Below are 21,861 nucleotides of genomic sequence, written 5' to 3'. Positions count from 1 at the left end.
TTTGATTGGTTGGTTTGTTTGGCCTTTTGTGAAAAATTAGCTCCTTTATTAGTTGCTGCTAATTTAGTTTTTCTAGAAAAATGTAAGCATTAAAACAAAAAAATGCAAATACTTATATAAAATTGTAAACATTTTAATGTTTTTATCTGTATTCTGTAAAAAAAAAAAAAAAAAAGCATGATTGGGGATATATAACACCGATACTAGTCACTAAATATTTAATTTATTGGTTGAATTCTAGAAACCATAGAATCAATATTTTTTTCTTAATTAAAATATGTTTAGCTTTATTCTTTAGGCTACAGTATATCATTATCATAGGCTTATTTATTTTTTATTAAACTACATACAATATAATGCAGTAATTTAAATAACGTGTGCGCGCGCATTCTAGTTTGTTATTTTATTTATTCAATCATTTATATATTTCAGTTTATTTAAATGGTCCTGTGTGTACCTTTTCAAAAGTACAAAATTGTCTCTCTCACAAAGCCTGGGGCTAGTTGCATAAACCTAGCCACTATGTTAAGACGATGTCTTAAGATCAAGTTTGACCAACTAGCAGTTAGGTAAGGGGTAAGAAGTCTTATTTTTCAGATTCAAGTTAGACCAAGCTGCTTTTTAATGTAAACGTTTCAAAAAAGTTATGACCACTCTTAAATAAAAAATAAAAAAAAATAGATGACTAACTTTAAGACTATTCAAAGCCTTTTATGCAACCAGCCTTAGCATGTACAATGAAAAATACAGCATAAAATGGAAACAGCTACATTAACATTTTACTGCTATACTGCATTTCCCAAAAGTCACTGAAGTGCAACCTGACGCCCTGACTGACCTCAGATCAGTGAAACCGACGCCGAATCGCGCATGCGCAGAGCTCACACTCACCTGTCTCACTTTATTCATCCAGCATCACTGGTAAACCGCGCTATATTCCTTGTAAATAATTCACTTCACTGCGTGTGAAATGCCAAAGGGATTTGTCAGAACCAACGGACATGTCCGAAAGGTAGGAAAAGTTTTGACCTAATATGAAACGCATTTACGTATTATTATTTACGCGTAACGTTACTCGTTATGGCTTTTAATTTAGATGTGTCTCCTTATTAATCGTCTTTGGAAGACAGCGTATATACTTTTCTGCATAATTCATTGGAATTATCACTGGAATGAAGATTAATAGGCTACTACATGAAGATCGACCTTTAGGGCTAATTTATTCATGGACTAAAAATGTATTATTATGATATTGTTACAGTTATTAGACATTATATAAACGATTACTTTTACAACTACTACATATTATTGTAATTACTTGCTAAGTAAAAAAACAATGTGCATTTACATGCAGCAGTTTCACAACACATACTAGCTATATAATCAATAACCACTACTAGCGTTAAGATGTGGGCACAAATTCTAAAATGTTCCGATATAATGTGCCGGTGTGCTCGGGTGTCGTGGGTGACTTTAATCCGGATCAGGGTGCAGAGTTCAAGGTAAACCACACCAGAACCTCAGCCCAGCGGATGTAAGGACGCGCAGGCTCGCGTTACACACAAACTCTGTCTCAAAACCTGCTGAGCGCCCTACATAGGCAGCACACTCGGGCAGCGTAGATGCGTGCAGTATTAAATGGTTAACAGCCTAAATTTTACAATCATATTAGATTTTCATGTAATATGATACACGCTCCTTATTCCCAAAATGCCTTCTAAATAGTCAGCTCACTAGGTTTTGAGACACAAACAAGGATTTTCCCAAGGACTCTATTCGTGCAAATGTATTGAAATTTGTTCATTACACTTTTATTATAAATAGACTCATAGCTAGAAATATATTCAAACTGTGATTAAAATACATCAGATTTGAATGTATATGTCCCGTGATCTGATCCGTTAAGCATTAGGCCTCTGTAATGTTAGTTAATGTCTTCGGTCTCTCTCAATCTAGTTCCTCTGGAGTGAACACCAGCAGTGAAAGTCTTCCGAAGTCACACTCACACTACTCTGAGTTAGGCGACACACACACTCCTTTCTCTGTGGAACTGACTCCAGACTCGGGCATTGTTGCCACTCCAGTAAGTCAATTCAAACTCAGTATAATTGCGAAGCATCATGTGTGGTTTGATTGACAGCTCACGTGTCTGTACGAACACTGAATGCTGTCATTGTGTTTGTTCCATGCAGCTGCCGTCCGGCCGGTTTAGGTTTGCCTCGTGGCACTGGCTAGAGGAGCATGATGTCCGTGGAGACCAGCTCGCCTGCCCCAGGGTCAGAGAGGGTGAGAGGTCATTCGGGGTCACCCTTCTATTATATATATATATTTCTCAGTGTGACCAAGATACAGTCTCTGGCCACTCATCAGTGATGTCATCAAACAGGTCCTGCTGAAGTCGAGCTGTCTATTAACAGTGAAGATATATTTCTCAGAGGAGGCAGGAGGAAGAGGAGGGAGGATGAAGGACAGAAATGGGAGGAGAGACTCCAGGAGAACTGGGAGAACTGCGCGGTGAGACAGCAATCATCTATCTATCTATCGATCTATCTATCTATTTATCTTTTTTTAAGAAATGTATTATTCAATTCAAGTTTATTAGTATAACACTTTTTACGATACAAATCGTTGCAAAGCAACTTTACAGAAGCTTCTACAATATTTAGTAGTAGCTTATCAGTGGTTAAACCTGTATCCTGTTTTCTTGGTAATATTGAGAATATCACTATATACTGTTGCAACATCTCTGCAATGATTTCTGAAGGATCATGTGACACTGAAGACTGGAATAATGATGCTGAAAATACAGCTTTGCATCACAGGAATAAATTACATTGTAAAATATATATAAAACAGTTATTTTCAACCAGCTGGTTATCTTCGTAATGCTTTTACGGTTCTGTCTCTGTGACCCCAGGTGCTGAACTTGTCTTATCAGGACTTAGGAGATCCGTACCAGCTGGAGAACTTCATCCGTATCCTAAGGAGACTGATCCGGGTGGAGCGTCTGCAGCTGGTGGATAACGCACTGAGAGATCTCAGCTCTGTCAGACTGCCAAGGTAGCAAACTAACTTCTACACGATGACAACTGACAGATGTTTTCATTTTAGTGCACGAGTTTCATTCTAAACGCTGCTGACAGTGTAAGTGTGTTATAACAATATAACATAAAACATATAACACAAATTCCCTCTTGATCCTTCTATGGAGGCTGTCCTGTCATATTGCATTGATTGTTTTGTAACAGTACGTGTATGGCTGTGTAAAAATACATGTAACGCAACTTTAGCTGCGTGCTGTAATCTCATATGACGAGTTTATTTTACAGTACAAAGGAAACTGTTAATTATGTACAAGCATCAAACTCAGCTTTAAAAACAGCCTTAATCACATTATTTTATTGGAATATGGGTCTTACTGATAGAAGATTAATTTAGCATGGCAGATTTTCCAATTATTTGTGCTTCTGTGAAGTTTTGGGGGGAAATGTAAAATTGCAGGAAGTTTGCTCTTTTTTTTTGTCCTACAGATATTCAGGACACAATTTCTGGAATGAAGTGCCTTTTTCTGGGAAAACTAAATATGAAAAATAAAATGTCTTAATTAGGTGTTGCCATGCTAAACGAGACTTGTGATTGCAGTTTCTATTTAGACACTAGATAATTATACATTTATCCTGCTTGCTTTACTGTTTTGTCATCTAGTGCAATGACATTCATACAATTTTAAGCATCAATTTTGGGGCCAGTGTATAAGTAGAACTCTGTGGAACATTACAGTTACTCACAGCACTTGAGAATGATTGAGAATGTGCATTTGTTATAGATGTAAAATCCTGAATCTTCACCGGAACAACTTGACGTCCATTCGTAAGCTGCCAAAGGTTCCTGAGATCCAGCACTTGTGCCTGTCTGAAAACAGTATTTCCTCTCTGGGCGAACTGTCCCTCCTGAGGAGCACACCGCTCCGATCTCTGACCCTCAAACGCAACCCCTGCCAGTTTCTGGAGGACTACCGCTCACGGTGAGAGGAATAAAGAGCTAAATTATGTTACTTCTAGTTATACCCTTACCCTTACTTACTACAGAAACATATATATATATATATATATATATATATATTTAAATAATAAACTTAAGAGCGAACTTAATGTAGTTTTCAGACACTTATTTTCATTAATTTGCAATTAAATGAGTATAATTATATGATATGTGCAAATAAATAATTGCAATAATTATAATACAATTTTATATTAAATGCAATTAGCTGAACTTGAGAATGACCCAACTTAAGTAGGATTTTTTTTATTTAATTTCATAATTTCTTCTATTGTCTTGGAAATATGCTAAGAAATGTACTGTCGAACTTACTCGTACTGACAAGCATTTATAGTAAAGTAAAATATACATTGTTATTACTATTGAAACTTGTATGTCATGTATTTAAATGTATATTTTAATTATACATTTGTAATTATGAAGTTGCAGTTTGGTACATTTATAATTACTATGTGCTTTAGTTAGTCAAAATAAGTGCTTTAAAGAACAGTAAGAGTATGATTAAAACATGATTTAAGTAAAACTTTTCATTTGACTTGCGTACTTAAAGAAATAGTTAATCCAAAAATGAAATGTTGTTCCAAAACTGTTTGAATTTCTTTCCTTATGGAACAAAATAAGATGTTGTGAAGAATGTTGGCAGCCAAACAGCTGTTGGTAACCTTTGGCTTCCATAGTATTTCCCCCCAACTATGTTAAGTCAATAGCTACCAGTTATTGTTTGGTTACCAACATTCTTCAAAAAAAAAAATTATGTCTCACACAAGAAAGAAAATAATGATTCCCATTTTTGGGTGAAGTATCATTTTAAGTATGTAAAGAAACAATCATAAAAGTGTTCACTACATATACTTAAGTGGCCTTTTATTTAATGATTATACTATCGAAAAGTAGTTTTTTAAAAATATACTTTTAAGATTTGAAGTGCTTTACAAGTGTACATTCAATTCAATTAAGTGCACTTTTTTTCACAGAGGTATATAGAACACCACTGAGCTTTTAATAACTTGCTGTCAAAAAAGAAGATTGATTAAAACTAATCAGCTAATTACAGCTTTTAATTAATTTAAAAAGCCATACAGTCTGTCTCCAAAAATCACATTATGTTCCAAGTTAATATGCCTGAAGATATAATTTACAAACAAAAGTGCTGACCAAAGATGTGATAGATCGTTCCAAGTGTTTAAAGAGAGTCAAGAGAATAATTGAATGCACTTGTGTCTGTCTTAAGTCTGAGTCTAATCTTGAGACACGTTTCCTCTGCAGTGTGTTCTCCTGTTTGCCAAAACTCCAAGTTCTGGATGGCATCCCAAAGCTACAGGAGGATTCCATGCCTCTCTCTTCACCAGCAGCGTCCAGATTTTGTACCATTCTCTGAGGATGCAACAGAACCTGAAGCCAAGATCTGAATCCAGTGTACTGTACCATCAGAATGAACTCGAAAGCTCTAAAAATGCACTTCTAGCTCTGTAAACTCCCAAACTCTATTAAGCTGTTAAAACTACATTTATACGACTTAATAAAGCTATTTTTGTACTTTTACTTCACATTTTCACAATTCATGAACTCCAAATAAACCTGATTTTGACTTTGGACAGCAGCAGCCAAGATATAAATGAGAAAAGACTATTATCAAACACACTAACAGCTCTGTTATTGTATTTAGGTGTGTTCAAGGTCAAAGCATGTCTGCTGCAGGTAATTCAGGCTATTTGGTTTCTCAATGACATGCCAACCTTGAGCTTTGTTAAGTGCAAACTTGTCCTGAGGACTGTTTTGAAAGACGAGTCCTTTCTTGGGTGGTATTGCTTGATGCCCGGCTGACATGGTGTGAAAGAAGGAGCACAAAGATTAAATCAGATACAGTCATGTGACACTGTTAGCGGCAGACAGAACTGATGATGTCAAATTGACTTAAAATAGGACAAATATGCAGATCAAGCTGCCGTCAAAAACCTGACATGACGGCAAACAGAATGGCCTACATAAACATTAAACCAATTTCAGTGTGGGATTTACTTCCTATTTTCACCCAGTTAGCACTGGAAAAAGTTGCCATCCAAACTGAATTTAAAATGATGTTACAGCATCTTGATCGTCTTGAGTAATATTTGATGTAAAATTGATTTATTTATTATGTTTATACACATTCATTAGCCTTTGTCCTGTGAAATTCAGCTCATCCTTTCAGTAATTCATATAAGCTTCAGTGTTTTGTTTTAATTTTGGTGTCAATTTCAGCACTGCTGAAACCCGAGCCGAGGAGACTGTGTGTGCGGGAAAGCGAATAGCAGAGGAATGACAGATCTGACAAAATTATACAGATTATTACAACTGTGAAGTGGCTTTGTTTGTCAGCAAACCACTGCTTCCCTATAGAGAGCATTGTTTCCCCAGCGTTTCCGAAAAGACTCTTTACAGCTGCATAATCTATATGCACGCATATCTGCATCTATCTTTCTATATATATATATATATATATATATATATAAAATACAAACACACACACTAATCAGGTCCATAACAATTCGGACACATGCAGGCTACACGAAATACAACCAATTTAGTACTTTTTATGAAGAATGAGAAGCAGAAAACAGTTTTGATGTACTATTCATCAGGAGCTCTCGTTCTTCTGACTGACTGAAGAACTGGGTCTATATGTTCCCTCTCCGTCACTGCAGCTTCTCATCATCAGCCTTCCAGGAACTGCAGGATGACAGCAGTGTAATTTTACTTTTATCTTTACATTTCTGTTAGACTAAGAGATTTTTCCCCTCTGCTCAAGGTCACCAAACATCAAAACATGCCAGACTTTGGGCATGATTAAAAGAGGATGAGCATTAAATCCACCCATTTTTATTCCGCTCACTTTTCCTTTATCAAAAAAAACAGCACAAAAATATTTCTCAGAATGGTTATATTTGACTTTTACAAAACTTTGGAGGGGGGTCTATACACGTATAGATATTCATTTTAAATATAAAGTATTAAAGCTGAACACTTAACAGGAAAGCTGCTTTAAGCAATATTACAGTACATCAACTAATAAATCTAAAAATTCTATGCGTCCTGGAAAATAAAAAGAAAGTGACAAAAGATTATTTCAATTATATAAAACTAAGTATATACGAACAAGACAAAATAAATAAAAATGTTCAGTATTGCAGTGATTTAGCATACATTCAGAACAAATCATTTTGAGTAAATTAATCCAGCAATTTTGTTTACTCGCCACATATTCTAGATCTACATGTGAATATTATGTCTCACCAATTCTCATTTCCAATATACCGTTCATTTCTCTGCTGTCTGATGTTGTGTCAGTGACAATAAGACTTATGGGCCCCGTTCATTAGCATGTAGAATACTAGTACTAGTTTATACTAGAATAGTAGTTGACAGGTTCAAAAAAAAAAGATAAAAATGTGTTTCCATAATGGAGACATTGGACAAAGTATAATATACTCTCTGAGGCACTTAGTGAAAAGCAGATGAAAATCAGTATTAAACTGAATGATTTTGGTTCCCATCTAGGTAGCGTATAATCCAATTAAGGTAAATAAGCACATATAGTAACTTTTAAAAACTTGAGCTTTCGACAGCTACAGTTATCGGCTTGAATTACTAGTAAACATTCCTGTTGACCCAAGCATCTTGCCAAACCCATCCTGCATTATTCATCGATAAGATGGATGAATTAGCACCACATGTTTGGGTAGGGCCAGGAGAGGATTCAATGCTGATTGGTGACTGCTGCCAGTCCATCAGAATAAGTCTTAACTACTAAAATAAGGCTGTTTAATTTCAAAAATGGAATATATCTTGAATGTGGAGCACGACTGATCAAATAAGGCACTTGGCAAAGACTTTCTGGTGGTTGGAATCTGATCTGTTGTCCAGTCGAAGAAATCAAACATGAGCAATTAAACATACTAACTAGAAATGACAGACAGTAAAGGCAGAGCATTTGGTCTGTAAATGGTTGGGCATTTTTGTGCATCTCAGTTTCAGTGTCTCAAAGACCAGAAGTGAAACCCATTTCCTATTCATCAGAACAACCCAACAGTTATACAATATTTAAGAAGACAGGGTGGGAAACCCAATCCAAACAGGTAGCAGCGATTGGCTGTCCTTGCTTTCAATCATCTCACATTTCTGCCCTACTATTGGGTGGTTTATCACCGTTGCCTCCTTCCTCCTCCTCTTCTTCTTCTTCGTAGTTCTCCTCATTGGGATGTTGAGCAGCCTGATTATCCTGCTTCACCACTACATCCTGGTCTCTGGCCTGTTCCTGTACAGACAAACAAACAGAAACAAAAATATTCAAACATGGTTGCTTGCTACTAACCACTTAAATTTCTGTTTCATAGAGAAAAAAAAAGGGATTGGTTTAGTCCAACATGAGAAGGAGTAAATGATGACACATTTTTAATATTGGGTGACCTTTCCATTTAAAAGTGCACAGATGTGGATAAACATTCCCTGAATCTAAGAGATGAGGTGAAAATGGAGGAGGGGTGTTTAAAGTGAAGCTGGACTCATGGCAGTAACTGGACACCGTTGAGGACGCTGCAATCGATCTGACTCACCCAACAGTCTACAGTTACTGCGGCAGATTGTACAAAAGAAGAAGTGAAAACGTACAGACGTAAGCACTACACAACTATCCATGACACATTACAGTAACCATAAACTCTTTGTCTTTGAAACAACGGTTTCTTGTCAAAAAAAGTTAAACGGTTATGTATTTAATCTATTTTATATATATGTGCTACTGTTTAAAACATTGGGGTTGGTAAGAATTTTGAATGTTTTTCGAAAGAAGTATCTTATGCTCATCAAGGCTGCATTTATTTGCTCACAATACAGTAAAAACAGTAATATTGTGAAGTATTATTATAATTAAAAAAAAAAACTTAGATTTCAATATATTTGTGTAAAATGTAATTTATTTCTGTGATGCAATACTTAATTTTTCACTTCAGTGTAAATCATTCTAATATGCTGATTTGCAGCTCAAGAAACATTTCTGATTATTGTCAATGTTGAAAGTCTCGTGATGCTTAATATTTGTGTGAAAATATGTTTCTTTTAGGAATCTTTGATGAATTGAATGTTCACATTTTGACACTGCGAATATATATTTTAATCAATTTAAAGCATCCTTGCAGAAAAAAAAAAATTGCTAAAAAAAAAAAAAATCTTACTGACCTGAATAAAGGTACAAAGAAGAAATATTAAATACAAATATTAAAGATTTGTTATACTGAACTAAAACAGTATTGTATAAAGCGCTATATAAATAAAGGTGAGCTGACTTCACTTGACTTTTATACCTGTTCTCCATTCTCCTCATTATACGGGTCTCCCTCTTCCTCCCGCACTGCCTCACGCTTCTGATTATCTACCAGCTCATCCTGAGCCTGGAGAAAGAAAGCCATCACAGTTAGACAACAAATAACAATTCTTAATTTGTTTTAGGACTGTGTGTGCATTAGCACTTGTTATCCGACCTCATCATCTCCATCCTCCTGGTACTGCTCATCCAGAGCATCTTCCTGTTGGTCTGGGTTTCCAGCCATCTGCACAAAACACACAAAATCCATTTCAGAATTTCTCAGTTGCACAATAAATAACCAACAGAAGTCAACAACAGGAAATTCTCAAACTAAATCAATGTATACTCGGTTACTTTTTTGTGTCTTCAGCCACAGACAAATCACATTACTGCACCAAATGCATTTTAAACATGTCTACTGGTTTGGAAACACCAGCTGCAAATACTCGGTCACTTACCACCGGCTGTTCTTCGGCGGGCGGCTGGTGCTGATTCTCTACGGCCAGGTGCATGTCAGGGTGGCCAACGGGTGCCACCTCTTCTTCCTTCTCTTCCTCATGGGGCTGCTGATGCTCCGCCTCCTCAAACTCATCCTCGCCCTGGTTGTTGGGGTCATGCGCCGGATCAACTTCTGCTTCTACAGGTTGCTATAACAAAAGATATTTATCATCATTGCACAGACACGGGGTTAAAACAAATATATTTTTTGAAATATATATACAGGTGCTGTTCATATAATTAGAATATCATCAAAAAGTTGATTTATTTCACTAATTCCATTCAAAAAGTGAAACTTGTATATTATATTCATTCATTACACACAGACTGATATATTTCAAATGTTTACTTCTTTTAATTTTGATGATTATAAATGACAACTAAGGAAAATCCCAAATTCAGTATCTCAGAAAATTAGAATATTGTGAAAAGGTTCAATATTGAAGACACCTGGCGCCACACTCTAAACAGCTAATTAACTCAAAACACCTGCAAAGGCCATATATATATATATATATATATATATATAAAATATATATAAAAATTTATATATATAAAAAAATTTTATCAGTGTTTGTATCAAGGTCCTTGAAAAATTTGTTTATACATAGTACATAGTTTATACAGTAAACCTAGCCTTGTTTATACTGGTGCATGTACATGTTTTTATAATAACATAAGGCAACACACCTCATCTTCATGATGAACATGGTCTGCTTCATCTGGCCTCGCCTCCTCATGGTGCACATTCACCTCTACAAATGACAGAGAAATGAAAAATATGTCTTAAGTCGCTGGGGTATATTTGTAGCAATAGCTAAAAATACATTGTATGGGTCAAAATTATAGATTTCTCTTTTATGCTAAAAATCATTAGGACATTAAGTAAAGATCATGTTCCATGGAGATATTTTGTACATTTCCTACCGTAAATATATAAAAACTAAATTTTTGATCAGTAATGTGCATTGATAAGTACTTCATTTGGACAACCATACAATGGAAAGCTTATTTATTCAGCCTTCGGATGATGTATAAATCTCAATTTCAGAATTTTCACATATAATGCAAAGCCAATAAAACTGTACCAGAGTAAAAGAAAAAGTAGCACTGCTACGATGTAAAAGCACATCAGCTGTCACCTTTCTCCTCAGCTATCTGTGGCTCTTCTTCTCCCTGGACTATATCAGCATCCATGTTTTCATACTGTGCCTTTTCCCTGATAAATACAGAAAATAAAAGGATTTATAAAATAAACCGTTAGAGTTTCCTAGTTTAGATCACTGTGAAAAGAACAGTAATACACACAACCAATGAATGCAGAAAGATGCTTGCTAGTAGTTTTTTGTAAAAAAAAAAAAAAAAAAAAAAAAAAAAAAAAATTTTTTTTTACTGATTTTCATTTATTATTACCCATTTGGATCAAAGTTTTCAAGCACCAAAACATTAAAAAAAATAAAAAATCCAGCTTAAATATTTTTTCGTACACTAGAATGTGTTCGGTTTAGTTTTTTTTCTGAGCAAAAAAAAATTCTACCGTGATTTACTGAAGACTCCCACTAAATGACATTCAGTTTAGTTCATATAGAACAAGAATCATTATTTGACATTAAAAGACTCTATTTAAGGACCACAGTGCAGCCACCAAAAACTAATTAACTGTAATCTTATATATTTTCCAGTCTTTGCTACTATCCTTCAAACCACTAGGTTTTACCCATTTGTCAGCAAGAAGTTTCAAACTATTTAAAATATGATATTTATTATGTTATATAAGTACAGGTTGGAATAAATATGTTAATTTTTACATAAATATATTTGTTGCACTGAAAAGACAATGGAACATTATTTCACCCATATTATTTGATATTCACAAAAATGGTTTGAAATTTTAAGACACCAACCATTGTTATCGCAACCATTTCAGTGATTTGATGCCCACAACTCTTAAACTGTGGTAAAATTTACAACAAACTACAACAAACAATCTCTCATAGCTTCTTGCTTCATTTAAATATTCCTAATAGAATTCACTTTTTAAAATCAGTTCCTAACTGCTTTACTCAAGGAAGGGTCTCTGACCGAAGCATTTCTTGCTGGAGTTGTTGCTCTTTGAGATCGGCTTCTCTGTTGTGCTGTTCCTCTTTCTCTCTCTGCAGACCCAGCTTCTCCTCTTTCTCCTTCTGCTGCTGCAGCTGCTGTTTCTTCAGGGCCTCCTGATGCAGGTGCAGCTGTCTGCGCTCCTCCTCCAGATGTGCAGCCAGACGCTGCTGCTCCTGCTGCTGTTCATATGCTGACTTCTCGCGCTCCACCTGCACGTGCTGCACATGAGCCTCAGCTGGCGCCACCTGGGGGAAAAACTGAAGAGCTTACACTGAGAAGCAAACAGAATGCAGATCGAGTTGGAGGACAACGCATGAATGGATGATTGTTTAAGATGACAACTCAGCATTCATAGTAAGCACAAAAACATATAGCGCACACAAATATTGCATGAAATGATGATATTGAACTGCTTTCTAGTGGTACTTCTCATCACAGAATAAATGCATTTATAAGTATTATAATTTTTTGCCTTTCAAATTTAGTTGAAAATAAGATATCTTACAAAACAGCATTATTTGGCTGCCAACCTTTTGGAAAAAATATATTTCTTAAAGCAAATCAGCATATAAGAATGATTTCTGAAGGATCCTGTGACACTGAAGACTGGAGTAATTCAGATTTGCATTGCTGGGATAAATTACAGTTTAAAATCTATTAAAACAGAAAACAGATTTTTTTAATTATCGTAATGATCAAATAAATGCTGCTCTGGTGAGCTTATCTTTCAAAAACTTACTACAAAATCTTTCAGACCCCAAACTTTTGAAAAGGTTATGTAGGCACACTAGTTTATTTGTAACCTGTCTAACATTCATTTTACATAAAGAGACAAAACTCAAAAAATCTAACTTGACTGAGGACTGTCAGCCGAAAGTTAACATTGCATTATATTAAAATCTAAATATAAAAATAAATTAAAAAATTTATGTTTAAAGTGAAAATTTCCCCATAAATGTGAAAAATAATAATAATAATAATATTATAATAAAAATAAAACAACTTTACAATAAAAAGCATTATTTTGCCTTTGCAGTTAATTGAAAAAAGGTAAAAAAATAAAGTTTTTTATTTAAAATAAATATAAACAAATGTTTCTTGGGGGGTTTTTTCTCCTATTTTTCCCCCTTTTGAAATTTGGCAAAAATCAAAAAAGAACAACTTTAGCCAAATGGGCCCTATTTTTGGGCACTAAAGTTTGTGTTTGGAAGAGTTCTGACCTCATGACCGTGATGTTGCTCCCTCTCCAGCGCGTTCTCATCTGGTTGGTTGGCCTGTGGCTCCTCCTCCTCTGCTTCAATATGTGCCACATCAAACTCCTCCTCCAGTTTCTGTGGCTGCCCGGCCTGCTCCATCTCCTCCTCTGCCAGCTCTCTCCTCCTCTCTTCAGCTCCTCCCATTTCTCCATCCTCCTCCCTGTGCTGCGACTGAGGCTTCTGAACCTCATCATGCTTCTCCGCCTGACGATATCCACATAAGACAGACCTCAGTGACATGAGTGGTTTGAAAAGAAACAAAAAAAGAATACATTTTGAATGTATGATGGGTAAACAGCTTCAACACCTCTGGCTGAGCCTCTTGGTGTTGATGGGGCTCCTCTGCATTCCTGTTCTGGACCGGCTGGACCATATGAGCAGATTCATGTCTCAAACTGGGCATTTTATTGAGCGTTTCCTTCAGCTGTTTATATTCATCCACCTGAACCTGGAACACATGGAGAACAACCACATTAGTACAAAATATCACATTAGAATGACAGCTTCATATACACTGCTGAAACGTTTGGAGGTGAGCTGAAACAGGACACAAACACAGCAAGCTGAAATCAAGAACCTGACAAAAGGCAGAAGAGAAAGAGATATTAAAGACCATTATTAGTGAAAAACACCAAAGAACAGAATGAAAGCCAAAGCAATCTATATAAATAATTACTTCTTCTACTTGAACTACATGTAGTGGCCTGAAATTTATTTACATATCTAATCATTTAATATTTATATTAACATTTAAAATGTTTTCAATCAAATGTGTTCAAAAGTATATTTTTAGAACTGACAACAAACTTTATTTAATTTAAAACAAATACTAAAAAACTACTTGGTTTTAATTTTAATTTAATATTTAATACCTATTTAATCGTTTAATGTTTATACAACAGTGAGTTAAAAAGCATATAATTTAAAGTTTAAGCAAAATGTATTTAATGGAACAAATACTACAAAACCAATTTTTGTTTTTTAATTCATGCATTTATTTAATATTTATAGAAACTTTTATTTAAAATATATATGGTGTTCAAAAGCATTAAATAGTTTTTTTGTATTAATTTTTACATTTTTATTTAATCGAAACAAAAAAGAAATATATATATTGTGTGTGTGTGTGTGTATTTTTTCTTTACATTAACTTTTTTTTTGTTTTTTGCTCGCTTCAAAATTGCACCAATTCAAAATGCAAAATTTGAATAGATGCAAAAACCAATTAGAGGGAAGAGCTACACAGGAAGTAACAACTAAAAATTTGGATCTGTTATTCAAACAGTGCTAGTGTATGGTCAAAACAATATTCTTTTAAACCATACTAATGTTTTATCATCCTCAATTCATACCCAAATAGCCTCAATCCTAACCAAACCTTTTTCCTCCCACTTCTCCTTCACTTGGGTACCAGTTTTTTCTTTTCTGGTTGAAAGGCAGCTGCTGGAAGCATATGGAAGGAAAATAACTCTCGGAATGTGTGAGTTTGAAAAGAGAACAAGTGCAAACACAAACACGCTAAACCCACTTCCTCCCAGCATCCTTTCCAATCATCCTGAGAAAGCAGATAGTGACAGTCCTAATTAGCAAGCATCTCTACATCTGTTTCACAAAGCCGTAGAGACAGAGCGAGTAAACAGGAAGTACAGCATGTATTGCTTATCAGAGTCATGCACATTTTTGCATATTAAACCAGGGTAAGAAGTTCTGTAGAGCAAGTGAAGGAAAGAGAGAGTATGCAAGAGATCATTATGGCCTTGTGGAAAGGAACTGGACTTGAAATGCAGGCTTAGGCCTGTTTGACACAGCTCAAGCAAGTGCACTGCAGTCTAACATTTTTGATGCATAATTGATATGCAATACTATGCAGAAAATAAAATAATTTCTGGGTTAAAATATTAGCTCTGCATCAAAACCTAGTGAGTTGCCTTGCTGCCTATCCTAAATGCCAAGGAACCTCATAGACCAAGGCATACAAATAACATTTCTCAAGCAAATTACATAGGAAATGCAACTTAATTGTTGCATCTTACAGTAAATGCCAAAGGAGTTTGGTTTATGTTGTTAAGCATGAAGATGCACAGCACACACAAATACTGTGTAAAGGAATTAATTAATAAATTAAAATACATGCATACAAAGTAATTTCATTTAATTTACTTTGTCCACTATCTTGAATTTACATTTTCACTATCATATTTATTTAGTTATTGGTGTTTTTGGATAGGGACGGTACAAACTCATGACTCCAGCCAAAAAATGAATAAATAAAACTAAAATAACTAAACTAAATCTGAAATAAAAATGTATATATATATATATATATATATATATATATATAAAACTACTAGAATGGCACAAATTAACAAAATGAATAAAACATTAAAATGAAAATTGATATAAAAAGTGTATATTAATAAAAAATATTTCTTAAAACTATAATAGCATCGTAATGACACTAAAATAATATGAATAAAATGATTTTGTTAAAATAATAAAATTATTTTGTGTTTGTTTTTACAAAAAAAAAAAAATACAATATTTCACACTTTCTGAGCTTCAGTAATAATTAAATTTCACCATACAAAGCATGCAAACAATTGTATTTTTGTCTATTTTTATGTAGACTTAGTATACATATATAACCGGGGGCATCTATAACCGTAATTATTAAAGTGTAAAATATTGCAAAGGATCATGCTGATAAGTAGGTTTACAGCTCATGTTCACCATATTTTCTGCTAAGTTTAGCAAATATTTATGTTGTGCAGCAAAAATAAGGTCAGTCCTGAAATGCTACTTTCATTTACAAGTCTGATACACAGCGTTGCTTTGCTTACACACACAGACACGGTGTGACTACTGGAACCTGCTAATATGGTGCAGAAATAAATACATGCCATTTGCAAGCTGCTTACATGAGCTGTGTGAAACTAGACTTGTATTTCCCACAGGATATGCTCTGCTCAATGATTCATCAGTCAGTAGGATGCATGCACAACAAACACACACACCCTGACCTGGGCTGCAGCCAGCGCACTCTTGTGGTCCTCCAGGGTCAACACAAGTTGGTCGTGGGTAGATTTTAAGTTCTTGTGCTGTTGCTACAAAAAGGAGCATCACAGGCAACACAGATAGAAGCTTTCAGGACAATCAAACTGAATGCAAGTATGGATAATGCAACTGAAGTGCAACAAGATGGATCAAGAAACCAAGGATCATGTCATGGGTAAATATAAATTCTAATCGGGTGAATTTCATGCAAAATTGTCAAAACATTTGCGGGTAATTTCACCAAAAAATCTAAAGAAAAATATATGCATATATATATTTTGCATAAAGAAAAAAAAAAGTAGGATTTTTTGCAATGAGGAATTATTTCATAATCATAACAATTAAGCACAATTGCTGCCTAATTTGTAATGTATTGTAATTATAAGCACAGTAACAATTACATCATTGTAACATCTGTTGTACTGATTTAATTCAAAATATTTTAAACAAATAAACGTTAAATGACGTTAAACATTTTTTAAAAATTCAAATAGCTTTTAAAAAGAATTCAGTTTCTTAATGCAAAATATATTTTCTAATCTTCATATTTATCTTTCTTTTATTTTATTTGTATTTATTTTTGGTGAATTTTACAGCTTCTATATCAGACATATCGTGACTTCACAAGATTATCCTATTCATCTGTGGCAAAAGGCACCAATGGCTTAATTAGACTTACAACCATAACACATATTTTGTACTATTGTTCTAAAAATATGTTGCTTTTACTTTCAAGCTGAAGCATTGTGCTAGTATAAAACAAAACCCATAGTGCTTTTCGGCATTACCCTGGTGTCCTGGAGCTGCACATAGACTTCCTGATGAGCTTTTCTCAGCTGCTTGTTCTCCTCACGTAAGTTAAATATATTCTCTGGAGGAGAAAAGAGAAAATAGAGTCAGCTGAAATGACCACAGCTGGTAACTCCACCATACAGACTACAGTAGGTGGCATAAATGACTGTGGGATGCACAGAGATGCACATTTCTTGCCTGTGCAAAACACACCACCGTGACTCTTTTAGTTGACGGATGCAAGGGTGTTGCTTTGTGACTGCTATGAGAAAGATGGTGGGAACGTAATACCTTTGAGCTTGGAAATCTCTGACTCTTTAGTCTGATGAAGCTCATCGAGCCTCTGTTTATGTTCATCTAATGCCTTGTTGTGTTCATCTTCTTGCAGCTGATGTTGCTCTTGTATCTCATAAAACTGCTTTTTTAGTTCGTCGTGCTGGTTCTGATGGTAAACACACACACACACACAACAGTGAATTATTTGTGTTTGCTGTGGGAAGAAGATACATGCATATTTTACAGTACATCACAAACCATTATTTTTGAAAGCAAGCATGTAGATGTGTTTTTCCCACTGACCTTCAAAATCTGATGCTGGGAATGCAGAGAATTAAACCTGACGCCGGAATCTTGCTGTAAACAACCAAATACAAACAGACCTGGTTATTTTGTATGCACAGCATCATTGTGCATCTAAATACCATGCTAGAGAGCCACAGGCCGTGATATCTGAGAAACATAGGAGTCATTCTCATACAAACAACCAGATGAGCATTTGACTTCAGGGCAAAGCTTCTCCTGCATTTCACAACTCAAGTTTTTACTCCATCCTTTATGCTGTAGATCTCTAAACAACAAACCTTTTCTTTGCTGAGAGACTGCTGAGCCTCTATTTTATACACAAGATAATCTGTGAGGAAAAAGCAAAAGCAAGTATTACAGCAGAGTCCAATGCAATACTGTTTATGCTATCGCATGTTATTTTATTCCTACTGCAGTCATGCATTTTCAGTTTGCCATAAAAGTTTCCAAATGCTCTTAGGATCCTCTTAACGTGACACTTGGCATAACAAAGCAGCTTTGGGCTGCCCCAGTTTATCCATCATGCAAGCTACAGGATTTCATTACACTTCATGATTTCCCTTTTCATCTGTTAGTCACTGAGTTTGTCATACATCACAAACAAACTTGCCGTCTTTGGATTTTTTATGCTCCAGACGCTCCTTCTGAAGAGATTTCTCCAACCTGGAACGATGCTCGTACACAACTGAGAGGAAGAAAGTGAGAGAAAAATAGATTTGGTTCTGGTATACTGACATCCAGCCCGACTTCAGAGTAAAAGTGCATCCTTAGAGATTCAAAGAGGCAACTTTTTAGCAACACTGTTCAGGGTTTTAATGCGTTTTAAGGTTTGACGAGAAGTTGAATCTCTAAATTCATCCCCTCTAAATCAGTGCAGAAACAGCAATCAAAGCACTGGTTATGTAACACTCATTCACCTCAAAATCAGCTTTATTGTAACTGAAAGTCCTGAGTGCAATAAATGTTTTGGATAAAAATTAGAATCATGTGAGAGGATCTTGATCTCAAATCCCATGGAGAAAGACAAATCGTGATTCACATTTTAGTAAGAATCATGCAGATCAATGCAGAAAATCATGCATTGATCATGCATAAACCCCACACATCAACCAGAAGCTTTTGCAGAACCACAGGCTTGAGCTGAGCTATTTCTGAAGATTTTTCCCACTGTGTGATCCACTGACCCGTTGAGTGCCACATCCGACCCTCTTGATTTCTCACTAATGGCATCAGAATGAAAGGTTGCCCCTGCTGCTCTCATTTTAAATGTAACATGAGATGTGAATGTGCACAGCAGCCCTCCTTCAAAATCTGAGATGCCACAGGAAATAAAGCCTGACTGAACTTTCCCTCTCATTATTTATGTTAGTCCAGCAGTGTAGGTTGTTTCTTGAACTACTCTATTACAGTGAAGACGTGGTCTGCATCCTCTGACCCTTGTGTCTGGTCTTGTATCCTCCCATTACAATCATCATTACATTACTGGCACATCAAGTACTAATTATACTGATTAAAGAGGCTGTGCAGTGATTATGACTCCAAGCCAGTAATCACAGATGACTGTCAAACACAGTCTCAACATAAGACCTCCTAGTTGTACAATAAAATCACTTGTGCAATGGACAGCACATCATTCATGCTCAGGACATAAGAGACCTGTTCTTCGACTAAAGATTTAATGTCCCAAAGCCCATAATAAACATCTGTAACAAACTTTTTTTATTATTTATATTGTTCATATGTTGCTGGCAAGACAAATATGAACTATATAAATATGGAACAATTAATTAAAAATGACTATTATAATTAATTATATAATAACTCTAAAATTAAATACTTAAAACCTAAATCTCTTCCCACAGGAAGTTCAATAAAAACTAATTATTTTATAAAAACAACTATTTTCTAAAAATATTTATTAATAACATTTGTTGATAAAGACAAAAATCTGAACCATATAAATAAAACAATTTAATGTTAATTTATAACATTTATTTTAAATGGCTGTTTTATTTTTATATTTTTAATTGTTTTATTAACAATTTTATTTTTTTATTATATTTCTTGTAAAAATCTTATTGTTGAGCTCTGTGCATTTAAATATATTTATTTTTGTCAAGGTCCACATGGGAAAGCAACAAAACTGTAGTTTAATCACCAACAGTTTAACATAGATCTACTTTTGATCTATAAACAAAGGCCATTTCTTCTTGCCCTTTCAGCAGCAATCATATTGAGCTTGGAAGTGAGGGCAAACAATGAAGCCCATCTCTGTGGGACAATAGAATGAAAGACTGTGAAATTAGGCACAGGTTGAAACAAGCTGGTTGCCAACATAATGTTTTGCATAAAAATGAGCATCTACAGCGGAAGCTGCCTGCAGGGAATCAATGCTGTAGCTACACACAGAGACAAGCTAACATTTCTGGGATTTCAATACATGATTTCAGGGTATATCAGACCACTTGATCAGTTGCAAATACATCTCACTGTGTGAATTGTGGCAAAGATGGATTTGCATCAAAACAAAGTTTGATTTGCATGAAAAGGATTGCAAACTTCATCAATGTAAATTAAATTGTTTGAACTCACAATCATTTGATTATCTTTAACCAATATTCAACACCTGCCCAACAATTTATTTATTTTGGAAAGAAATTGATGATTTTATTCAATAAGGATGTTAAATTTATTAAAACTATTGCTAGATAAGATTTCTATTTTAAATCAATGCTGTTCTTTTTAACTTTATTCATCAAAGAATCCATGAAAAAAGCATCACAGGTTCTAAAAAAATATTAAGCAGCAAAACTGTTTCCAACACTGTTATTAAATCAGAATATTAGAATGATGTCTGAAGGATCATGTGACACTGAAGAATGGTGTAATGATGAAAATACCGCTTTGCATCAGAGGAATAAATGGTATTTTAAAGCATAGTAAAATAGAAAACCATTATTTTTAATGGTAATAATATATTTCACAATTTTACGTTTATGTTTGGTCAAATAAATGCAACCATGATGAACAAGAAAAAAAAAACATAAAAAAAAACTTACTGATCCCAACCTTTTAAACAACAGTGGAATTTTATATGATTTTAACCTACAAACGTTTTTAAGAGCCTTTCTTAACCAGTAGGCAACATTCTATTTTCATGACTGGGTCTTAAAACTTGCAGAAAAGTGAGAAATTCAGTTAATGTTTATTCAAAACATCTATCATGTTACATTCCTTTATGTGACTGAATCCTACAACTTTTGATGACCTCTCTGGAGCTTTAACCACAACGCCACAATCAAAGGACCAACAGGACGGTGACTAACAGTTAAAACAAATAAATAAATAAGATAAAAAGTTTCTTAAGGTCGCTTTTTCAATGTTTCACAGAATGTTGCTTGCGTCGTGACGTCATCGCGCGACGTGTGTTTTTACCTTGAAGCTGAGCTGAAAGAGACTCCTGGTGCTGCTGGTATTTCACGGCCATCTCTTCTGTCCTCTTCAGCTGTTTGTGCATCTCATAGGAAAACATCCCACCGTAGATCATCCCAAACACCACTGTGACCAGTAACAGAGACTGGGAAATCTTCTTCTGCTTCCTGGAGCACGCGCCGTTGCCCATGTTCCCTCCTCTCCCGGATTCCACAGAAACTTTCCCGGGAATGATTTTCTCTTCACTCTTCAGTACAGAAAAAGCTCCATCCTCTGCCAGATTCCGCGTGAAACATTATAATTGCAGCACAGTTTCTCTTGCGACTATTATGTTTGAAATGTTTACATAAGTCTCACGTTACGCCAAGTTTTCCAAAAACAGATTGAGCAGCAGATTAAAAAAGTAATGAATCCGGTTGTAGTCGTTCGTCTTGCTTAGTCCCTGTTAAGCCCTGTTAAGTTTCCTACATAATGAAAAACTGTCTTTTTATTAATTAAAAGAAGTTTAGAGAGGCCTAATCGCACCTTTAGTTACGTGTCACGTAGAGCTGCGACAGCGAATCATCCTAAAGGAACTCCCGCCCCTCACAAACATTAAATTGCTACGATTGGTTTAGGTTCGTGTCAATCAAAATAGATTTGCTCTGATGGGAGGGGCGTGCGTGTGAGAACGTCTCCAAAAATGTCCAGAACAGGCAAGGAAATGTTGCTAATATATATATATATATATATATATATATATAT

At 35.0% G+C, this 21,861-nt stretch overlaps 2 protein-coding genes across 3 annotated transcripts; one reads left to right on the top strand and one right to left on the bottom strand.

The window, feature by feature from the left end:
• The first annotated feature begins 874 nt into the window (after positions 1-874).
• LOC132156369 (uncharacterized) lies at positions 875-5,627 on the top strand. The gene is made up of 7 exons (XM_059565346.1): positions 875-1,012; positions 1,957-2,083; positions 2,193-2,286; positions 2,387-2,514; positions 2,918-3,060; positions 3,827-4,024; positions 5,326-5,627. Exons 1-7 carry the CDS (start codon positions 1,002-1,004, stop codon positions 5,435-5,437), a joined length of 813 nt encoding a protein of 270 aa, XP_059421329.1. The 5' UTR covers positions 875-1,001; the 3' UTR covers positions 5,438-5,627.
• A 2,526-nt stretch (positions 5,628-8,153) lies between these two features.
• LOC132156367 (Golgi integral membrane protein 4-like) lies at positions 8,154-21,671 on the bottom strand. 2 transcript variants are annotated; one of them, XM_059565343.1, is made up of 16 exons: positions 21,121-21,670; positions 18,296-18,370; positions 17,964-18,013; positions 17,683-17,736; positions 17,395-17,545; positions 17,100-17,182; positions 16,278-16,361; positions 13,565-13,705; positions 13,222-13,461; positions 11,981-12,246; positions 11,041-11,117; positions 10,589-10,653; positions 9,859-10,047; positions 9,576-9,644; positions 9,399-9,485; positions 8,154-8,353 (listed from the first exon to the last, which is right to left on the bottom strand). In XM_059565343.1, exons 1-16 carry the CDS (start codon positions 21,305-21,307, stop codon positions 8,210-8,212), a joined length of 1,962 nt encoding a protein of 653 aa, XP_059421326.1. In that variant the 5' UTR covers positions 21,308-21,670; the 3' UTR covers positions 8,154-8,209. The 2 variants fall into 2 exon arrangements, with proteins under 2 accessions (XP_059421326.1, XP_059421327.1); XM_059565344.1 differs by lacking the exon at positions 16,278-16,361 and having other exon boundaries at positions 21,121-21,671.
• Between the last annotated feature and the right edge of the window lie 190 nt (positions 21,672-21,861).

This window comes from Carassius carassius, chromosome 13 (genome assembly GCF_963082965.1).
Source record: "Carassius carassius chromosome 13, fCarCar2.1, whole genome shotgun sequence".
NCBI classification, from domain to species: Eukaryota; Metazoa; Chordata; class Actinopteri; order Cypriniformes; family Cyprinidae; genus Carassius; species Carassius carassius.
This window is presented reverse-complemented; position numbering and strand designations above follow the sequence as displayed.